Here is a 23,878-nt window from a genome sequence, read left to right on the forward strand (position 1 = left end):
ACGGGTCACCTGTTGTTAAGTGATCACCGGCGCCCACAATCTCCTGCAACACCAGAGGAATCACAGGAGCGCTGCCGGCCTTTACCTGAGTATGAAGGTAATAGAAAACGGTATTCCGATCTGGACGTTGCTCCTTTTTTGGTACACGTAAGTAAAGAGTGTGAACCTGCTTCCAGCATTATACTTCGACCAATTAAATTCGGTCACTTTTTACACCATAATGAAATTAAGGGTGTAGCCAAGGACGGTGTAAAGCGCATCGGCCGAAACCGAGTATCTGTAAAGTTTAAAACTGCTGATGCCGCAAATGTATGTTTGGAACTTAATAGTCTTGCTGCAGCAAAATATGCCGCCATTATTCCATCCTACAATGTGACCCGCATGGGTATTGCTAGAGATGTTCCAGTGGAGTGGACCTTAGAGGATTTGATTTCATCTATTGAGGTTCCTGAAGGATTTGGTTGTGTAATTAGGGCCCGTTGACTCAATAGAAAGTCATTTGAAAATAACACACCTGTTTCGGCTCCAATCCCAACCGTGGTTTGAACCTATGTTCAATGTCCTATGACAAAAACTCCCAGATAGGGTTTAATGCTTCTTCACATCCCTGCCAGTGCAGACATATATATTTTACAAATGATTCAATGCAACAAATGCTGCAGATTTGGGCATGTTGCTACTCAATGCCGGTCTAAAGAGAGATGTTTCATCTGCGCTCAACCACATGCTGGTATTCATTGTACTGGTGCTTCTCAGACCCCTACTTATCTAAGCTCTGGTAGCCATAAGGCCACAGATTCAAGAGCATTGGTAAAAAGACCATCAGCTCAAACCAAAATAGAATAAAAGAATAATATTTAAATTATTTTTCAATATCGAGTATATAACAAGACAACCCCCCGTTAGGTTTATGGGAAAAAAATATTATTCTACATCAAGACATCATATTCTAACAATTAAATGTAGACCTCTGCGAGACCTTTATATTTTTGACATCAGAAGCAAGAGTACGGTGACATTCTGCAACATTTATAAAAAATAATTAAAGAAAGTGATAGTATACACTATTTTTCCTATACCTAAAACTGCAAGTATTATTTACAAAAACATTTTTGTGTGAAGAAAATTTATTAACATAGTCGTTTTAATTTAATTGCATTAGAAAAAGAAAACTGTTCTTTACCGATAAGAAGTTTAGTCAATCCCTAACTCGCCTTCGAGAACAGCGACGAATGGCACAACCTCCAGTTCGATGTCGAGCTGTCATGCGTTTGTGAATATGAATTTGAAGAGCGGTAAGCTCGACGTCGAGTAGAGCCCCGTTAGAGAATTGCAGAGCTGAATCAAGATAATATAACTTTTTAAAAAGCTAGTGCTTGTCAGTGAAAATGCTAGTCAGCACCATATATTTACTCTATATTAGAGAATATATTTATTACCATCACTCACCATTCGCAAAGAGTAAATAATAAATGTTCTTTCATTTTTGTGACTCCTAGTGATTATATTCTCTTTATTTGTCACTGCCGTAATCTTTTAACTTAGAGGTCTTAGTTTGGAAAAGGGCGGGAAACTTAAGATCGGTCGCACGTAATTTTGATAATTTTTCATTTTATTATTAAATTTCATGTAAATATTTAGATATTTTGATCAGATAAGTTGTAGTTTGTATATATTTTAGTATTTAGTTTTTATTAAAGTGTTAATTTGTGTAAATTTCATCCTATTGGTAAGTCTTCTTTTCTTCACTTTTCTATGATATGATGGACCCCCCGGATGATCCTGGGGGGACAGCCCCTGATATAGGTCATGTAGTGACAATTTCTAATAATGACGAAGGTAGCACGATGGATACGGATGGTTCTGTGTCTCAGACATCTAGTGGCCGTAAAAGAGTGTCAGCTCGACCCAGAATATGCAGACACTGTAATAAAAGACGACGAAAACACCGTGGTGATAAGAAGGATATTAAGGAAAGTGATTGCAAATGTGTAGACATTAGTGACAAACAAATTCTTTCCAAAGTCGATTCCTGCAATAATTCTTCTATAGTAGTAGAGACCATACAAAAAAATAACACAGACACTCCACAACAGCCACAGCCCCCTGTTGCAAGGCTGTTATATAACTCATTAGATGCTGCTCCTTTTGTTGTACACATTCAGAAACAGTATTCATCTCCCGATGATAATGTTACTTTACATCCAGTTACATTTGGTCGTTTTCTCAAAAGAAATTCTATTAAAAATATTGTGAATGGAAGTTTAAAAAGGATAGGCCGGAATAGGTTATCTATTTCTTTTTCTAAGTACCAAGATGCAAATGACTTTGTTGAAAACAAAAATTTAGAAAATGAAAAATATAAGGCTTTTATTCCATCATTTTCTGTGAGTAGAATAGGAATAGTCAGAGGAGTACCAGCTGAGTGGTCTGAAGAGGAAATAAAAGATAATGTTTCTGTTCCTATTGGCTGTGGTCCAATCATAAAAATTAGGAGAATAAAACGAAAATGATGATTGATGGACAAAACCATCTTAAATGTACTGAGTCTGTGGTATTTACTTTTGATGGACAGTTTTTGCCTAAACGAGTATATATGTGCTACACTTCTCTTACTGTAGACTTGTATATATATCCTACTATTCAATGCTACAATTGTTGTCGGTTTGGTCATGTGAAATCTCAATGCAGATCTAAACCAAGATGTTTTAGATGTGGTCAAGGACATAGTGGTGATAACTGCTCTGTTCAAGATGATTTTATATCTTGTTGTTTATGTAAAGGTTCCCATATTACAACTGATAAAAAATGTTTAGAATATGAAAGACAAAGAGCTATAAAGGAATCAAGGGCTAAAAACTGTATTTCCTATTCAGAAGCTTCAAAGATACATCCATCTGTCTCTCGAATTTCATATGCAGATACATTACTCTCATCACCTAACATCACTCCTAATACTTTTCCAACCCAGCATCAACATTCAACACCTAAAGCTATAAACAATACTTCATATAAAAAAACTGTTTTTGTTAAACCAAAGCCTCCACCCACACTTAGCAAAGGATATGACAAATCTGCTCACCAAGAAATTTTAAGGGATTTTAATATTCCCCAACCCTCTAATGGATGTGCATTAATTAACAAAGAAAATGAAAATCCTTTGGAATCCTCAGTAATTGATTTAATTATTTCTCTTATAAAATCTCTTAGTCAATCGAATGAATTTTCACCGTCCAACGCTGCCTTATTAGTTTCTGCAATTACTCAAATTTATAAACCAAATAATGGACAAAGTTCTTCAATGGAATTGTCAAAGCATCACTCCTAAAAAAAGTGATCTTATTTATTTATTAAATAAATATAAACCTTATATCTGTGCTCTTCAAGAGACATGGTTGAAACCAGGATCTTTATTTAAGATTCGTGGTTATTCATGTCTCAGAGAAGATCGTGTGGATGGGCATGGCGGAGTAGCCATGCTTGTGAAACACCCGCTTTCCTTTTCTCTCTTCTCTATTCCTTCTCACAGTAATGATTTTTCTATTATTGCTGCTTTAGTTGAAAATATCTGTTATGTATCTATTTATATACCTCATCCTTCTTCTGCAATCTTAAATGAAATTAAAGATATTATTTCCATTCTTCCAAAGCCTTTTATGATCCTTGGTGATTTTAACTGTCGCCATGAATCCTGGGGTTACTTATCTACTAATAGTTATGGTAACACATTAATAGATATATTTGATTCAGTGAATTTGTGTATATTAAATGATGGTCGTCCTACACGACGTTCTCATCCTGACGAGGGCCCAAGTGCTCCAGATTTAACAGTCACTACACCTAATCTTGCTTCTTCTTTGTCCTGGGATCCATTACGATCTACTTTTGGTAGTGATCACTTCCCACTATTATTATCATTTCCAACCTGCAATAATAACAATAAAGTATTACATAAAACTTATTCTCCTCGTTTAAAATATAAGCTTAATGATGTTGATTGGGATTTATATAAAGATCTAATAAAAAACAAAATTATTACACTTCCAAAAACTAATCCAGGTACAGAATCTCAGTGTGCAGATTCTTTAGCAAGAATCTTTATTGAGGTTGCCAATGACATATTTCCAAGTAAAAATAGCTCTTTGGGTTTTATTCCTTCTCCTCCTTGGTGGGATAACGAATGTACTGAGGCAGTAAAGAGAAGAAAATATGCTGAAATTACATACTGTCAATGTTCCACTGATGAGAATTTTGAAATTCTTACAAAGAGTATGTCAGAAACTTCAAAAATTCAAAAGAAAAAGAAATTTGATGGCTGGAAAAGTTTCTGCTATTCAATATCACCTGATGTCAAACCATCTCTTGTATGGCAAAATATAAGAAGGTTTAGATCTGCATACAAAGATTCATCTCCAAAATCAATCCCTTTTCATTTAGTTAATAGCTTTTTAGATAAATTGGCTCCACCTTTCGTTCCTGAAGACTTAATAATTGGTTACCCTGTAATAAATATAAATAATGATAACTGTTTTGGTTTAAACAGTATAATTTCTCTCACTGAACTAAAAGGTGTATTGTCTCATGTTAAGGATTCTGCTCCTGGACTGGACGGTATTCCGTATTCCTTCATCTCTCATTTAGATGATGATGCTTTATTTTATTATTTATCTCTTATAAATTCCATAGTGACATCTGGTAACATCCCCTCCACGTGGAAACGTCCAGAAATAATTCCCGTACTGAAACCTAATAGGTGTTCTTCAGACCATTCTGCCTATCGCCCAATCGCACTTTCTTCTGTTTTGATGAAAATTACAGAACATCTTATAAAAAATCGTTTAGAATGGTTTGTTGAGCATAACGGTCTATTATGTGAATCCCAATTCGGTTTCAGACGTGGGAAAAGTACTATTGATAGCTTAAGTATATTCATTTCTGATATTCAATTATCATTTTCAAATAATAAATCAGTAATAGCTGCGTTCTTAGATATAAATTGTGCCTATGATAATGTCGTAATAAGTATTTTAAAGAGTAAGCTTTTACAACTTAATATACCTCTGCTATTAACAAATTTTATCATAAACATGCTTTCCGAAAGATACATAATCCTGAAACTAGATGACAGGAAGTCAATTACTCGACTTGTTTCAAAGGGCCTCCCCCAGGGATCAGTACTTAGCCCAATATTGTATAATATTTATACACACGATTTAAAATTATCACTTAATAGTCTAAATGTTCTTCAGTATGCTGATGATCTATTAATTTACTGTCGTGATATTTCTATTGAAAAAGCTAGTTCTTCTATAACACAACCGCTGATAAATTTAAAAACTTGGTTGGACTTAAATGGCCTTGATCTATCACCTGAAAAAAGTACAATAGTTTTATTCACGAGATCAAGAACTCCTCCTCCTATTTCTATATTTTATGAGGGTTATCAGATTCCAGTTAAAGATAATGTTAAGTTTTTGGGAATTGTCTTAGATTCGAAACTAACTGGTATCCCACATTGTGATTACCTAAATGCTAAATGTGAGCGTACTCTTAATATTTTAAGATGTCTGTCAGGTGTTTGGTGGGGTGCGCACCCTTTTTGCATGAAATTGTTATATAATGCTCTTATAAGAAGTATATTAGATTATGGTACATTCTTGCTGGAGCCTGGTAGTGTTAAGGCATTTAAAAAACTAGATTTCATACAGTCCAAAGCTTTACGAGTAGTTTCTGGTGCTATGCGGTCAAGTCCTATCAATGCTCTTCAAGTAGAATGTGGTGATCCTCCACTACATCTACGTCGTCAATATTTAGCAGACAAATTTATATTCCGATCTTTTCAGTTTCTTAAGCACTCTCTTTATAACAAACTTCAGAAACTTTCTCATTATATAGATTCATCTGTATATTGGTCAAATAAAAAACCACCTTGTCTAATCAATAGTTTTAAGAAATTTATTAACAAAAATGCTCCTATTCATCGATCCATTAATTATCCTCTTTTCAGTACTAGCTTTGAAGCATTAATGTTGCTTCCAGAAATTAATTTTAACTCAGATTTAAATAAGCACGATATTAGTACAAATTTTTCGTTTAATCTTCTTAAAAATACTGTTTGGGTTGATTACCATCATATTTACACAGACGCGTCTAAACATTCCTCCTCGGATCCCGTTGGTGTAGGTGTCTATCACGCTCAATTTAAAATATCACAGAAAATTAAACTTCCTCCGGAAACATCGGTGTTTACTGGGGAATGTTATGGTATTTTTAAGGCTATTGAATATATTATTCTATTTAAACTTCCAAAAACAATAATTTTCTCTGATTCAAAAAGTGCCTTACAGTCTCTCAATAGGTTCCCATTTAAATCAAAAAACATTTCTTCTGTTGTCATAGAAATAAGAAATCTATTAAATAAATGCAATCACTTTGGTCTTTCTGTGTTGTTTGTATGGATCCCCAGCCATAGCGACATTCCTGGTAATATAAAAGCAGACCAATTAGCTAATGAAGCCGTGGTCGATGGCGACATTTTCCCTTATAAAGTTTTTTGCCAGGATCTAGGTGCTCTTCCTATAGTTCACCTTCAGGATCGTTGGAATAGACTTTGGACCGAAACTGGTCAATCAAAAGGCAGGAAATATTTTAACCTTCAGCCACTTATTTCATTTAAACCATGGTTTTTCCGTGCCAAATGTAATAAGCTAATATGTTCTTCTATCATAAGAATGCGTTTGGGTCATGTTTGCACTCCTGTTCATCTTAATAGATTAGGCATTGTATCTACTGACATGTGTGAATGTGAATCCGATAAATGTGATCTAGATCACATTTTCTTTTTATGTTCTCTATACGACCGCTCCTCATTCCTGAATGATCTAATATCTCTTAATGTTCCTTTTCCTACCTGTATATCCTGTCTAATTATGTATCCATGTAAATTTTATAAAATATTGTCATCTTTCATTCTTCAGAATCATATTTAAGTTTAAATATTTGTAATGTTGTGTAAGTAGCAAGTATATATGTATATTTATGAAATTTTTAATATCCGTTTCAATCCTCTTTCTACTTATCTGATCCTTTCCCGTGTTCCGTATCCTTTTTTAACTTAGTTTCCCAATCTTTTAATTTACGTTATTGGCAAAAAGTAAACGCTATTGCCAAAAGAAAAAAAAAAAAAAAAAAAAAAGAGGTCTTAGTTACCAGGTCATAAAATCCCAAAAAAATCTTGTTTTTCATCAAAGAGGATGTTATTAATTAATGCTTTCTTTTTCGCTAAATAATACAGAAATTAGGAGAAAATAAAAAATTATAAGGAATTACATACATTTTAATAAAATTATTGTAATTTTAAAAGAAGACTTACAATTTTCTAACTTGCAAACCAATGACCCAGTAATAATAATGACGGCGCTGTTTTTTCTTAATTTATTGATAATTCAATATGCGGTAATAGTTTAGTAAGCATTATTAATTTAGGCAATTCCTTTATTGTTAACATTATGAAAACATTTGTCTATTTTTTTATCTAAGAAGCACCTTGATAGCGGATACAGAGGTACCTACTGGGAGTTTTGAACATAAATTCAATACTATTTTTCAGACCTGCCTTGACTATGATGGTTGGTTGAATATAAAAATAGATCATTCTATTAATTGCAAAGGAGAAAAATTTTGCAATCGTGGTAATGTATCATTAAAAAGCATTCGTGCGGGTAATGCTTTAATAGATCAAATCCCATTTACAACTGAACACATTGATGAATTAAAGGTATTACAAGTATATAGTTGAGTAAATTCTTCATAAATAGATTTTTATAATGTTTCGTATTTGTTTTTTAAGAACATTGCTGCACTGGATGGATTTTACACTCTTCGGACATTGGTGACCACTGCTGATAGTAAAGAAACTGAATTTTTATCATCCATAAAGGCACAGGCATTTCTTCAAAATGCATTATCAGATGTTATCAGTGCTTGGGTGATGCCAAATGGTGAAGTTATAGCAGTTACCTTTCAAGTATCAAATTCAAGTCATTCTATTTTACTTGAAAAAGAAGCAGAATATAATTTGAGTTCAAATTTCTATCTTCGATATGTGGATCAGGCACCTGTGTACGTTTTTTAAATCTTTACTAGATAGTTACTCATTGAAAATATATGAGAATATTGTATAAAACGAAAAATATCTCAATGAGAGGGAATTGAGATTGAAACATGTATTGTGTCAGTACCTTTATAGGTATTGACACAATGCACAGGATGCCGGCTAAACACACCCCACACAGTGGCATCTTTTTCTGTGTTCAAGTACTATTTGTGTTTTAGTTTGAATGGTGCTATAGATAGTTAAACTATGGGGTTATGGTATGGTAATTTCCGCAACTTGACGACTGCGCGCCTATTTTGTCTGTGGGAATATATTTGTTATTCCTGCCTCCCCAATTCCTCCACAAACCTAAGCAACCTCCTTTCGTTCCTAAAGACTTCTGGGAGTGTGTTCGGGGTACCAAGATGTTGAGCCTGTAAGTTGTGCAGCAGTTTATTCTGCCACCATGCAGGTCCTGCACAGGGAGCTGTCAATTATGCCAATAAAGCCACCTGCTGATAAGACAATATCTTTTGTCTGAAAATGACAGTGCAACTGGGCTTATCAAGAATCCTGAGTGGCATTGCAATTGACAGGGTGTATCACTTACCATCAGCCGAGCATCTTGTGATCATCTCATTACTTTTTCTCATAAGAAGACCACAAAATTTTCAAATTCAAATAATTTTATTTAAAGTAGGATGTGATCACTTATTGAAAGTCAAAAAACTACAACCCATTCGGCTGGTCACTTCATTCCCAATCTGTGGTATCATTAAGAAAGAAAATTTATGTTATAGTAATCTTTACCATACAAATGTTTTTAACAACTCTTTTAAATTTCGGATTACATTTGTTTTGAACATTTTCTGGGATCATGTTGTAAAATCTAATAACTTACTCACTTGATTTAATATTATTTTTTATTATTATTAAAATTTTATGGTTATAAAAAGCGTGAATAGCCCTCCTCTGAGTAAAAGTTATGTGAATTAATATTATTTTACTTACAGACCAGATACAGCTTCTTATATACAAAAGTTAGATAGAGAAAGAGAAGCAAGAGAAAAGGGTGAATTAAAAGACAATAGATCATTCTTAGCAAAATATGTAAGTTTGTTAATTGTATATTTTTGGTACATGTTTAACTAGTGTATTGTTACTTAATGGTAAGTAATCACTATAACCTATGCTTTAAAAATAAGAGAAGTGCTGGTATGGCAGTATCTTAATGACTAATCAATCATTGACATAACTTTATAACACCAACCACTTAAAATCTATTTAAGCTGTGTTTGTTTCTGTGAAAATTAAATGATGTTTGACAAAATTAGACAAAACAGGTTTATATATATACTAGGTTGAATATGTGGATGGTGTTATTATGAATAATACTTTAACTGTCTTATTAATAAACATAATGAAAAGTTACTCCAAGTTTAAAGCCAAATAATAAGACAGTAAATGTTTGTTATAGGTATATCTATATGATAATTCTATTTTATTTTAAAAATTTGGAGGAAATTACACTTGATACTTAGAGTTGCTTTTATTTTACACTAATTAAGCTCTGAATCTTTAACTCATAACTGGTTCGCAACCAACAATGAGGTCTACCAGTACGCAAAGATTCCTCTGGTCATGCAAGAAATTGCAGCAACTCGAGAAAAAAGAGATCTATATTGTTTAGAAGTCCACCTGTACAAGCTTGCTCATGAGCCCCTTGTCCCAAATAGGCCAAAACAAAATAATAAAAAAAACTATGTTTAAAAAAACCGACTTTTAAAACTGAAAAGTATCAAATAACTAAAAATTTTATTTAATACACCTTTACCTTTAATAAAATACTATTCTTTTTATGTGCTACCTATTGATAGGTTTTAAATCGGTGCTGTATGTACACCTTCCTTAAAGACCGGCAACACTCCTGTGATTCCTCTGGTGTTGCAAGAGATTGTGGGTGGCAGTGATCACTTAACACCAGGTGACCCATACGGTCGTTTGTACTATTTAATAAAAAAAATGTCAGAAACCTAAATGAATCCTTCTTGCTGGAAAAGGGACTCAGCATGTCTCCTTACCTTATAGTATAAGCTACCAATTGCAGATAGTTACATCATATCAAAAAAATCTTTAATTAATTCTTGATTTTCAGTGGATGTACATTGTGCCCATTGCAATATTTGTCATGATCTCTGGAGCCAGCAACCCAGAAGGAGCTGCACCTGCTTCACGTTAGTTTGTATAAGCATAGTAAAATAAATTATTATACTTGAACATTTGTTTTCCTTTTTTAAGATTTTCTAATAAGCAAATAGATATTCTAATCAATATCAAATTATCATTTTATATATTCACTTAGGGTCAATATATAATAATAAGAATTTATTTCAGACATACATCCATAGTTCAACAACAAATACAATATAAATAGAATAGAAAAAATAAAATAAACACAACAAGTGTCATGTCCACACTACATGTCCTTTGATCACCTACATACTATATAACAGTATATTTCAAATACTACATTATTATTTGCGTTCCGGTTGTGATGGAAATTTGTCCAGTATTTAAAAATATATATATGTCACCAACAAGTACCTATCAAAGATATGTTTTACCAGTTACTAAACACACTTCAGAAAAGTCGAGAATAAGTGGCATGAAATTAAGTTGTGTATGTTGAAAAAAGAAATAAATCATACAAAACCTCAAAAGAGTACAAGAGCAGTAGATGCATCAATCCATAAAATCCTAATAAGTATGAGAATCTTCATTTAACAGTGGACTGCTTTGAAAAGTATATTTCTAAAATTTTACATAAGTAAAATAGATTCATAGTAAATACTGACTTATTTATCAAAATATTTTATTACTTAGTATATTATGCACATTAAAAAATAGCCAGATTGCAATGATGTTATGCACCAATTTTTTCAATTTCTTCTGCATCTTCAATATCCAACAAATGAATTTTCTTTCCAAAGTGTGCTTCAATATCTAAACAAATATTCATAGCCTGAGGAGAATCAATAAGGTTAATTGCTATACCGGCTTTCCCGAACCTGCCAGTACGTCCAATCCTATGCAAGTATGTTTCACAATCTGCCTTTTTATCTAAATCCATGGGCATATCAAAGTTAACAACTAATGTAACTTGTTCAACATCTATGCCTCGGGATAAAACATTGGTAGTAATGAGTACTTTTTCAAGACCCCCTCTAAATCTATCAAGCACAGCTATTCTTTGTTCAACAGTTAACTCACCAGATAGAACAGCTACTGAATGCCCATCGCGGGACATTTTTTCTGATAGCCAACTAGCAGTTTTTCTGGTATGACAAAATATTATAGCTTGGCCAATTGTTATCACTCCATATATATTACAGATAGCCCTATACTTGTCGTCAGCACTTTTGCATTTGACATAGTATTGTTTAATGTTATCTAAGGATTCCTCTTCTCTTAATAATCTAATTATTATAGGATTGGGAACAATTATTTCAGCAAATTCCATCACAGCACTATCATATGTAGCAGAGAAGAACATCATTTGACAAGTTGGAGGTAAGCATTTATGAATACGAATACACTGGTCTTGATGTCCCTGTCTATCTATCATGACATCAGCTTCATCCAACACAAATACTTTTATTTTCTGTAGATCGAACATATTAAACTTTACACCCCAGTCAAGCATTTTCCCAGGTGTTCCAATTAATATATGGTCTGTTATCTTTGATCCTTTTTTAACTTCTTCACCTCTTACTGCATACTTCAGTTTAATTTCTGGACAAAATTTTGCCATCTTTGCTGCAACCTCTCCAGTTTGTATAGCAAGCTCATAAGTAGGGCTAAGACACAATACTTGTGGGTAATTTTTAGCAGGATCAACTCGACTCAACATAGCTAGTACAAAAGCAGCTGTTTTGCCTGTACCTGACTGTGATTGAGCTATCATATTTTGAGGTGGATCAGCTAGAAGTGTGGGTAATGCAGTTTCTTGTATTTTCGAGGGAGCATTGAAACCCAAAGCATAAACACCTTTAAGCAAATTTGGTTTTAAGTGTAATGCCTCAAAAGTTTTAACTGAATACAGAGGTGAATTGGGATCCTTTCTCTGTATTTCAATATCCAATTTTGATTCAACAAGACCCTGCCGAATAATCTTCATGAGTAATGAGGCTTCGGCTGGATTGGCTGCATCAGGATCATCTTCTGTTTTTTCAGATGTTTTCTTATTCAAGCCTAAGCCAGCGACTTTGTTAGAAATTTCTAATTCTTCCGCTTTTTGACCCCACTGTGCCATCTTTAAATCTGAAAGCAATTGTATTTAGATAATCAAAGTTTATATTAAAGCGAACCATGTTAACGGTATTAAATGACTCATAATAAAAGAATAAAGTAAATCAGCAACAACTTTTACTTTACCTAATCAATTACTTTCTTGATATGATTGCTTATTCCTCCAATATTTCACCTAAATTTTAACTTGTTTTAATTATTTATTTGGTATAATAATAATAACACAGTTATAGAATTAAAATTTAAAAATATAACCTAGTTAAACCCAAGGAATAAAAAATTGTTTTGCAATGGTTTCTTACTGTGGTTTCTTAGGGATTTTTTTTTTTCTTCTTTTGGCAATAGCGTTTACTTTTTGCCAATAACGTAGATTAAAAGATTGGGAAACTAAGTTAAAAAAGGATACGGAACACGGGAAAGGATCAGATAAGTAGAAAGAGGATTGAAACGGATATTAAAAATTTCATAAATATACATATATATACTTGCTACTTACACAACATTACAAATATTTAAACTTTAATATGATTCTGAAGATTGAAAGATGACAATATTTTATAAAATTTACATGGATACATAATTAGACAGGATATACAGGTAGGAAAAGGAACATTAAGAGATATTAGATCATTCAGGAATGAGGAGCGGTCGTATAGAGAACATGAAAAGAAAATGTGATCTAGATCACATTTATCGGATTCACATTCACACATGTCAGTAGATACAATGCCTAATCTATTAAGATGAACAGGAGTGCAAACATGACCCAAACGCATTCTTATGATAGAAGAACATACTAACTTATTGCATTTGGCACGGAAAAACCATGGTTTAAATGAAATAAGTGGCTGAAGGTTAAAATATTTCTTGCCTTTTGATTGACCAGTTTCAGTCCAAAGTCTATTCCAACAATCCTGAAGGTGAACTATAGGAAGAGCACCTAGATCCTGGCAAAAAACTTTATAAGGGAAAATGTCGCCATCGACCACGGCTTCATTAGCTAGTTGGTCTGCTTTTATATTACCAGGAATGTCGCTATGGCTGGGGATCCATACAAACAACACAGAAAGACCAAAGTGATTGCATTTATTTAATAGATTTCTTATTTCTATGACAACAGAAGAAATGTTTTTTGATTTAAATTGAACCTATTGAGAGACTGTAAGGCACTTTTTAAATCAGAGAAAATTATTGTTTTTGGAAGTTTAAATAGAATAATATATTCAATAGCCTTAAAAATACCATAACATTCCCCAGTAAACACCGATGTTTCCGGAGGAAGTTTAATTTTCTGTGATATTTTAAATTGAGCGTGATAGACACCTACACCAACGGGATCCGAGGAGGAATGTTTAGACGCGTCTGTGTAAATAGGATGGTAATCAACCCAAACAGTATTTTTAAGAAGATTAAACGAAAAATTTGTACTAATATCGTGCTTATTTAAATCTGAGTTAAAATTAATTTCTGGAAGCAACATTAATGCTTCAAAGCTAGTACTGAAAAGAGGATAATTAATGGATCGATGAATAGGAGCTTTTATGTTGATAAATTTCTTAAAACTATTGATTAGACAAGGTGGTTTTTTATTTGACCAATATGCAGATGAATCTATATAATGAGAAAGTTTCTGAAGTTTGTTATAAAGAGAGTGGTTAAGAAACTGAAAAGATCGGAATATAAATTTGTCTGCTAAATATTGACGACGTAGATGTAGTGGAGGATCACCACATTCTACTTGAATTACCACTTCTAATTGAATTTCAGAAATGAATATACTTAAGCTATCAATAGTACTTTTCCCACGTCTGAAGCCGAATTGGGATTCACATAATAGACCGTTATGCTCAAGAAACCATTCTAAACGATTTTTTATAAGATGTTCTGTAATTTTCATCAAAACAGAAGAAAGTGCGATTGGGCGATAGGCAGAATGGTCTGAAGAACACCTATCAGGTTTCAGTAAGGGAATTATTTCTTGACGTTTCCACGTGGAGGGGATGTTACCAGATGTCACTATGGAATTTATAAGAGATAAATAATAAAATAAAGCATCATCATCTAAATGAGAGATGAAGGAATACGGAATACCATCCAGCCCAGGAGCAGAATCCTTAACATGAGACAATACACCTTTTAGTTCAGTGAGAGAAAATATACTGCTTAAACCAAAACAGTTATCATTATTTATATTTATTACAGGGTAAACAATTATTAAGTCTTCAGGAACGAAAGGTGGAGCCAATTTATCTGACAAGCTATTAACTAAATGAAAAGGGATTGATTATGGAGATGAATCTTTGTATGCAGATCTAAACCTTCTTATATTTTGCCATACAAGAGATGGTTTGACATCAGGTGATATTGAATAGCAGAAATTTTTCCAGCCATCAAATTTCTTTTTCTTTAGAAATTTTGAAGTTTCTGACATACTCTTTGTAAGAATTTCAAAATTCTCATCAGTGGAACATTGACAGTATGTAATTTCAGCATATTTTCTTCTCTTTACTGCCTCAGTACATTCGTTATCCCACCAAGGAGGAGAAGGAATAAAACCCAAAGAGCTATTTTTACTTGGAAATATCTCATTGGCAACCTCAATAAAGATTTTTGCTAAAGAATCTGCACACTGAGATTCTGTACCTGGATTAATTTTTGGAAGTGTAATAATTTTGTTTTTTATTAGATCTTTATATAAATCCCAATCAACATCATTAAGCTTATATTTTAAACGAGGAGAATAAGTTTTATGTAATACTTTATTGTTACTATTGCAGGTTGGAAATGATAATAATAGTGGGAAGTGATCACTACCAAAAGTAGATCGTAATGGATCCCAGGACAAAGAAGAAGCAAGATTAGGTGTAGTGACTGTTAAATCTGGAGCACTTGGGCCCTCGTCAGGATGAGAACGTCGTGTAGGACGACCATCATTTAATATACACAAATTCACTGAATCAAATATATCTATTAATGTGTTACCATAACTATTAGAAGATAAGTAACCCCAGGATTCATGGCGACAGTTAAAATCACCAAGGATCATAAAAGGCTGGAAATAATATCTTTAATTTCATTTAAGATTGCAGAAGAAGGATGAGGTATATAAATAGATACATAACAGATATTTTCAACTAAAGCAGCAATAATAGAAAAATCATTACTGTGAGAAGGAATAGAGAAGAGAGAAAAGGAAAGAGGGTGTTTCACAAGCATGGCTACTCCGCCATGCCCCATCCACACGATCTTCTCTGAGACATGAATAACCACGAATCTTAAATAAAGATCCTGGTTTCAACCATGTCTCTTGAAGAGCACAGATATAAGGTTTATATTTATGTAATAAATAAATAAGATCACTTTTTTTAGGAGTGATGCTTTGACAATTCCATTGAAGAACTTTGTCCATTATTTGGTTTATAAATTTGAGTAATTGCAGAAACTAATAAGGCAGCGTTGGATGGTGAAAATTCATTTGATTGACTAAGAGATTTTATAAGAGAAATAATTAAATCAATTACTGAGGATTCCAAAGGATTTTCATTTTCTTTGTTAATTAATGCACATCCATTAGAGGGTTGGGGAATATTAAAATCCCTTAAAATTTCTTGGTGAGCAGATTTGGCATATCCTTTGCTAAGTGTGGGTGGAGGCTTTGGTTTAACAAAAACAGTTTTTTTATATGAAGTATTGTTTATAGCTTTAGGTGTTGAATGTTGATGCTGGGTTGGAAAAGTATTAGGAGTGATGTTAGGTGATGAGAGTAATGTATCTGCATATGAAATTCGAGAGACAGATGGATGTATCTTTGAAGCTTCTGAATAGGAAATACAGTTTTTAGCCATTGATTCCTTTATAGCTCTTTGTCTTTCATATTCTAAACATTTTTTATCAGTTGCAATATGGGAACCTTTACATAAACAACAAGATATAAAATCATCTTGAACAGAGCAGTTATCACCACTATGTCCTTGACCACATCTAAAACATCTTGGTTTAGATCTGCATTGAGATTTCACATGACCAAACCGACAACAATTGTAGCATTGAATAGTAGGATATATATACAAGTCTACAGTAAGAGAAGTGTAGCACAAACGTTTAGGCAAAAACTGTCCATCAAAAGTAAATACCACAGACTCAGTACATTTAAGATGGTTTTGTCCATCAATCATCATCTTTCGTTTTATTCTCCTAATTTTTATGATTGGGCCACAGCCAATAGGAACAGAAACATTATCTTTTATTTCCTCTTCAGACCACTCAGCTGGTACTCCTCTGACTATTCCTATTCTACTCACAGAAAATGATGGAATAAAAGCCTTATATTTTTCATTTTCTAAATTTTTGTTTTCAACAAAGTCATTTGCATCTTGGTACTTAGAAAAAGAAATAGATAACCTATTCCGGCCTATCCTTTTTAAACTTCCATTCACAATATTTTTAATAGAATTTCTTTTGAGAAAACGACCAAATGTAACTGGATGTAAAGTAACATTATCATCGGGAGATGAATACTGTTTCTGAATGTGTACAACAAAAGGAGCAGCATCTAATGAGTTATATAACAGCCTTGCAACAGGGGGCTGTGGCTGTTGTGGAGTGTCTGTGTTATTTTTTTGTATGGTCTCTACTACGACTTTGGAAAGAATTTGTTTGTCACTAATGTCTACACATTTGCAATCACTTTCCTTAATATCCTTTTTATCACCACGGTGTTTTCGTCGTCTTTTATTACAGTGTCTGCATATTCTGGGTCGAGCTGACACTCTTTTACGGCCACTAGATGTCTGACACACAGAACCATCTGTATCCATCGTGCTACCTTCGTCATTATTAGATATTGTCACTACATGACCTATATCAGGGGCTGTCCCCTCAGGATCATCCGGGGGGTCCATCATATCATATAAAAGTGAAGAAGAAGAAGACTTACCAATAGGATGAAATTTACGCAAATTAACACTTTAATAAAAACTAACTACTAAAATATATACAAACTACAACTTATCTGATCAAAATATCTAAATATTTACATGAAATTTAAAAATAAAATGAAAAATTATTAAAATTACGTGCGACCGATCTTAAGTTTCCCGCCCTTTTTTCTCCGGTCTAAAGTTTTCAATCGATTTTTTAGACTTCGATTTTATTAAGAATCGATTTATCTGTTTACGATTTGAATCGATTTAAGAATCGATCTTTTTTGGAAAGAATCGCCATCCCTATTTCTTAGATTAATAAGTAATAACAGGATGGTTTTGCACTTTGCAGAACTTCGTGCCAAAGAGGATGTAAATACTACGTAATAAGAGGCGGAGCTGCCTAGGTAAAAATTTAAATTTATTTTAGTATAAAACAGTGATTTCACGATGATAAGTTTTATATAGTATTAATTAGAGTTTGACGATTGGCGAAAAAGTATAATCCGGCTAAGTTTGAAAGTGACCAGTTGCTTAAACGTAGTGGATATCGGCTATCTCCTTTTTTTCAAGATTATAGCCGTTATTTGTCAATATATGCATGCCCTGTGCTTCCCCGGGGCGTAAAAAGATAGGGTAGTCCCAGGCCCTAGGGTGTCGTAAGAGGCGACTACGGGCTTATTGAAAGTGGGAGAGTCACGCTACCATCTTTTGACGTCAGCACAATCGGGCCAGATTCGTCCGGGTTACTTACCACACTCGCACAGAATACCGGAGTGAAGTAGCGGTCTAGTGCCGCTATGTTTCGCATAGGTTAGCGTTGAGGACCGGAGGCCATTCCCCTCCCTCCCCTTCCCCCCAACAAAAAATATGAGAGCGGTATCAAAAGATAAATAACCCCAGGAGGGTACCGGCTCCTGTAGAGCCGGAGAATCCCTCCCCGAGCATTCGCGCTCGAGCTGCCCCTCGTATTCTGGGGAGGGCACAGTACCGCGCATGACCAGGACAAACGAGGCAGTAACACCACGGCACCCCGCTCTACGCTTATGTGGACTTTTGTAACATCAGGGGAATTCACTCTAACTTAATCGCCGTCCACCACCACCTTGAGACGGCGCAGCCGGCCTTGTGTTTCCTTACGGAGACGCAGATATCTCGACCTAGCGATACGTCGTATTTATCGTACCCCGGGTACGAAATTGAGCACAATTTTATGCCTCATGCCGGGGTATGTGTGTACGTTAGGGAGGATATCTGCTGTCGCCGTCTCGGCAATTTTGAGGGTAGGGATATGTCTACTCTCTGGCTCCGCGTAGATTTAGTGGACCGCGTCCGCATCTATGCGTGCGTCTACAGGTCCCACAGTGGTAACGCAGAAACCGATCACCTCGTAAATCGTAGTCTTGGGTGATTTCAACGGGCACAATGCCGAATGGCTTGGATCACGTACCACAGACTACGCAGGGCGATCTGTGCATAATTTTGCATTGGCGTATGGTCTATCCCAATTGGTTGAGTCGCCAACGTGGCTCCCGGATGTGGATAGCCACATGCCGTCCTTATAAGATCTTCTACTGACTACACATCCCGATGGTTACCAGGTCTTTGTCGACGCCCCTCTCGGAACGTCCGACCATTGCCTGGTCAGGAGTGTAGTGCCCATCCGACGCCAACGTCGCAGACCACCAGCCGCGTTTGGCACTACAAGTCAGCAGATTGGGATACCCTTGGGGCAAGGTTTGTTTCCCTTCGGATGATCCTAGTACCTGCGCCGTTGCAGTAGCCGATGTGATACTGCAGGGCATGGATATTTTTATACCAAGCTCTGTAGTACCGATCGGTGGCAGATCACAGCCCTGGTTTGATGCGTCAGTTAAAGCAGCATCTGACTGCAAAAAACAGGCGTATCGACTTGGGTTGCGGCGCTGGGCACAAAGGATCCGAACTGCAAAGTTCTTAAAAGGAAATATAAACGTGCCTCCAGATTTTTTAAGCGCCAAATCGCCCGTGCGAAGTCAAAGCACGTCGTCAAAATCGGCGAGCAGCTTTCCAGTTACCCGACCGGAACACGCAAGTTCTGGTCGTTGTCGAAAGCTGCTCTCGGTAACTTCAACCAGCCGTCCATGCCGCCGTTAGACATGAGGAATGACACCCTGGCCCATACGGCAAAAGAGAAAGCCGATCTCCTGTGCGCTCTTTTCGCCTCCAACTCGACTCTTGACGACAACGGAAAAACACCGCCTACCATCCCGCGGTGTCAGAGCTCTATGCCTGAAGTACAGTTCAGACAGAAAACTGTTAGGCGAGCTCTGTTTTCGTTGGACGTCAGGAAGTCGAGCGGGCCGGATGGTATTTCTTCAATCGTGCTTAGAACGTGTACCCCTGAGTTGAGGCCGGTGCTAACGCCCTTATTCCGGCACTCTTATTCCAAAGCCGTAGTGTGAGTCAGGTACTCATGGAAGTCAGCCCTTGTCCATCAGATCCAAAAAAAAGGAGACAGTTCGGATCCGGCAAACTACGGGTCATTGCTATAACCTCCCTGCTCTCCAAAATCATGGAGAGCATAATTAGCCGCCAACTTTTGGTATACCTAGAGGGTCACCAGTTGATCAACGACCGACAATACGGCTTTCGCCATGGTCGGTCGGCAGGTGACCTTCTGGTATACCTAACACATAGATGGGCGGCGGCTATTGAAAGCAAGGGGGAAGCCTGGCAGTTAGCCTGGATATAGCGAAGGCCTTTGATCGTGTATGGCACAAGGCGCTCCTCTCAAGACTTCCATCATATGGGCTTCCCGAGAGCTTATGCAAGTGGACCTCCAGCTTCCTCACTGGGCGCAGCATAAAAGTCGTTGTCGACGGTTTTTGCTCGAATCCCAAGCCCGTGAACGCTGGAGTGCCCCAAGGCTGTGTGCTATCTCCCACGCTGTTTCTTCTGCATATCAATGATATGTTGGACACCTGCAACATACATTGCTATGCAGACGACAGCACTGGTGATGCCGTATACACGCGCCATGCAGGTCTCTCTCGGGGAAACGTCAACCAGTACCGGGAGAAACTTGTGTCTTCTATCGAGTCCTCTCTCGAGAAGGTCGCGGAATGGGGTAAATTGAACCTTGTCCAATTTAACCCCCAGAAGACTCAAGTTTGCGCGTTTACCACTAAAAAAACCGCTCTTCATCTCTTATCACCGCTCCTCGATAACGCTTCCCTTAAAGCCTCGCCTAGTATCGGAATACTGGGTCTCGAAATCTCGAGCGATTGCCAATTTCGTGGCCATTTGGAGGGCAAAGCCAAATTGGCTTCGAAGAAGCTGGGCGTCATCAATAGAGCACGGCAATACTTTAAACCGGCCACACATGGAGTATTGCTGTCATCTCTGGTCTGGCGCATCCTAGTATCAGATCGATCCATTTGACCGTGTGCAACGCAGAGTAGCTCGAATTGTCGGGGACCCAGTGCTCTGTGAACGGCTGGATCACTTGGCGTTGCGTAGAGACGTCGCTTCATTGTGTGTCTTCTACCGCATTTATCACGGGGAGTGTTCCGAGGAGCTGTTCAATCTGATTCCTGCCGCCGAATTCCACCTTCGCACGACACACCACAAATTAGGATATCATCATCAAAAGCTGTGGCATGAGGTTTTTTTTTTAAAATCCAAGATGGCTGCCGAGAGATTTTATGATTTCAACAATATGGATATCGAATCCGAGGTTCTCGATATTATAAACAGCTTACTTACTGTAATTATTAAGGTTTTCTAGCCACGCGTGTCTGTTCGCTTGGGTTGTTTTGTTCTAGATGAAGTTATCCCGCTCAAAGTCACGTTATCATCCACTTAGGTATAGCAAATTTAAGACTTTTATGGTTTTCTCATGGATGCCATTGTTTTGGAACAGTGTTTTTGAAGTCGGTTGTTTTTTTTGTTATTTTTTGATTTTTAGTGAATTTGAAGTACACCAAGCAACAATTTGTCTTAATATGTGTAGATATACTAAATTTTTCAAAGCAGCAATGAAAAATCTAAAAATAAGCGTAAATTTATCATCTACTTAGGTATAGCAAATTTAAGACTTTTATGGTTTTCTCAAGGATGCCATTGTCAGATCTAAACCAAGCTTTCATATATTTTTTTTTATCAAAATCGGTTCACCCAGTCGAAAGTTATGAGGTAACAAACATAAAAAAAATACCGACGAATTGAGAACCTCCTCCTCCTTTTTTGAAGTCGGTTAAAATCGTCTCAAATTTCCTTCTATTCTATTCTATTCTTCCTACTGTGTCTTCTGTGGAAGACACACCACAGATTTGCCAGTATCACGTTAAAGTAGACTACCAAGCTATGAGTATGTGTCTCCAAGTTTAACGGTAATGATCGGTGTTAAGATTAAAGTTAAGATTACATGCTATTACACTATAAAGGACATACACAGATAGAGTTACTTAAATTATTAATTAATATGAAGTACTTAATGATATTTACAACTTAATCTTATTTTTTTTAATATATTTAAACAAAATATTTACAAAACTAAATATATAAACTAGGGAGAGGAGACTTTTTTTTTTCTTTTTTGAGAGGAGGAAATACTGTTACGTATTACGTATTTACGGTTTTAGTCGCTTACGCGGACACCCCATACCTCCTCTGTGCTGTTAGCAGCCCTGGCTTTCACAGCGAAGTAGGACGTGGGCCGTGGAGGCCGCAAAGACTACGCAACAACAGTCGCGGGGCGTCTCCTAAGGAGACTCGAACCTCAGACCGGCTGTGTGCTTGTGGGAAGGAGAGAGAATGAAAATGAAGATGAAATGAAGATGAAAGATGAAAAGGTGATAAGAACACACTCGCCGGCGAGTGTGGTGATGTTTTGTGTAATGTATGTAAGTGTGTATGTATGTGTTTATGATTGTATGTATGTGTGTTTGTATGTATGGACGTAGTGTAAATGTTTGGAGAGGAGACATTTAATTGAGGTTGGACGGGGGACTTCAGCGGGTATATAATTGTACAGAGAAGATTGCATTAAGGGACAACTGAAGAACAAATGATCCATGTTTCCCTCATCAAGGCCACAATCACATAGGGAATGATCTCTAATTCTAAGTTTAGCTAGAAAAACTGGAGTGCAGGCGTGATTTAAACGTAAGCGGCATATAGTCGACATTATTGTTTTACTATGTATCCTACATTTTGGGAACCAAGGTTTTTGAGGAATTTCTGGTTGGAGTTCTCCATAAAATTTTCCTTTTGAAGTTTTAGAAACTTGCCAAATGTTTGACCAACTCTCATACATCTTGGATTTCAGGGTAGAGCACAAGTCATGAGTGAATATTTCAGAATACTGAAAGGAACCTGAATGTGCAGCTGATCTAGCATAGGCATCTGCATTTTCATTACCAGAGATGCCCATGTGACCTGAAATCCATGCTAAAAGTGTGTTAATTTTGAGTTCATAGCACTCTTTCAAAGTTTCTCTTATTTTGAGAATATGGGAAACTGACTTTTTGACTCAAACGGATTTGAGAGAATTGATTGAAGGCAACTTTTAGAGTCTGAAAGGATAATAGAATTGTTCATGTTGTGAGACTTAACAAATAGAATAGCTTCGAGTACGGCGATTGATTCCCCTGTAAACACAGAAGTTACACAGAAGAAACACGGTAGGTGGGCAGGTATAACTCAGTGTAATTCTTGTTGAGGGAATCCATACTGCAGCACCAACCGGACTCATGTCTGTTTTTGAAGCATCCGTGTAGATTTTATACCAATGTCGAAAATCTGAGTCCATTATATGAGAAAAAGTTTTTACATAAGTTAAACACTAGTTTTTTTTTTAGATGAAATGTAAAATAATTTTAAAAGGATTAAGCCGCGTGCTATAATAAATTGTATGTGGAAAATTTGACGAGGTGAGCAAGACTTCAGTTCCTTGTAAAACGTTTGACTTAGACACATTACTCATCTTAACACCCTAAAGGCATTAAACACAATTGATATGAAAAAGACTGCTGATCTACATAGCTTCTCAATAATATTTATTAACTTCATAATAATTGATTGCATAGAACCGCAACTAGCTGCTGTAGTCAATAAATGCATCGATGGTGGAGTGTTTCCTGGCATGATGAAACATAGTAAAGTAATTCCTATATTCAAGGCCGGATGTACTAAAGATCCTTCAAAAAAAGACCAATATCTTAGTAGATTCGTAATCGTAGTCCATCTTTTTCCTAAAAGGCCGGCAACGCTCTTGTGATTCCTCTGGTGTTGCAAGAGAATGTGGGCGGCGGTGATCACTTAACACCAGGTGACCCGTACGCTCGTTTGTCCTCCTATTCCATAAAAAAAAGGTTCTAATATCCCACTACGGTGGATCCGCAATTTTGATGACCTAGTAGAACTGCTTGAATGTCATATGCTGTAGAAATTTGTATGAAGCAGTTTTAACCGGATCACCGATCAGGTATAAATTCCGAGCCCAGTACAAGCGTATGTCACTCCGGTCTTTTTGTCTCTTTCGCTTTAGAATCTTATAAGCGGGCAGCTA

General features: G+C 36.0%; 2 protein-coding genes and 2 long non-coding RNA genes across 4 annotated transcripts; 2 read left to right on the plus strand and 2 right to left on the minus strand.

Moving 5' to 3' along the window:
- Window positions 1-3,159: 3,159 nt before the first annotated feature.
- Window positions 3,160-4,703, minus strand: LOC126973732 (uncharacterized). The gene is made up of 2 exons (XR_007731411.1): window positions 4,345-4,703; window positions 3,160-3,925 (listed from the first exon to the last, which is right to left on the minus strand). It is a non-coding gene; the product is annotated as an uncharacterized LOC126973732 (long non-coding RNA).
- A 2,515-nt stretch (window positions 4,704-7,218) lies between these two features.
- On the plus strand, window positions 7,219-10,372 carry LOC126973723 (ER membrane protein complex subunit 10). Its single transcript, XM_050821055.1, has 5 exons — window positions 7,219-7,455; window positions 7,610-7,777; window positions 7,850-8,121; window positions 9,109-9,205; window positions 10,251-10,372. Exons 1-5 carry the CDS (start codon window positions 7,411-7,413, stop codon window positions 10,332-10,334), a joined length of 666 nt encoding a protein of 221 aa, XP_050677012.1. The 5' UTR covers window positions 7,219-7,410; the 3' UTR covers window positions 10,335-10,372.
- A 578-nt stretch (window positions 10,373-10,950) lies between these two features.
- Window positions 10,951-12,717, minus strand: LOC126973699 (DEAD-box helicase Dbp80). The gene is made up of 2 exons (XM_050821027.1): window positions 12,530-12,717; window positions 10,951-12,415 (listed from the first exon to the last, which is right to left on the minus strand). Exon 2 carries the CDS (start codon window positions 12,405-12,407, stop codon window positions 11,019-11,021), a length of 1,389 nt encoding a protein of 462 aa, XP_050676984.1. The 5' UTR covers window positions 12,408-12,415; window positions 12,530-12,717; the 3' UTR covers window positions 10,951-11,018.
- A 2,050-nt stretch (window positions 12,718-14,767) lies between these two features.
- On the plus strand, window positions 14,768-15,857 carry LOC126973730 (uncharacterized). The gene is made up of 3 exons (XR_007731408.1): window positions 14,768-15,066; window positions 15,181-15,730; window positions 15,843-15,857. It is a non-coding gene; the product is annotated as an uncharacterized LOC126973730 (long non-coding RNA).
- Window positions 15,858-23,878: the final 8,021 nt, after the last annotated feature.

Source organism: Leptidea sinapis, chromosome 30, assembly GCF_905404315.1.
Source record: "Leptidea sinapis chromosome 30, ilLepSina1.1, whole genome shotgun sequence".
Lineage (NCBI taxonomy): Eukaryota > Metazoa > Arthropoda > Insecta > Lepidoptera > Pieridae > Leptidea > Leptidea sinapis.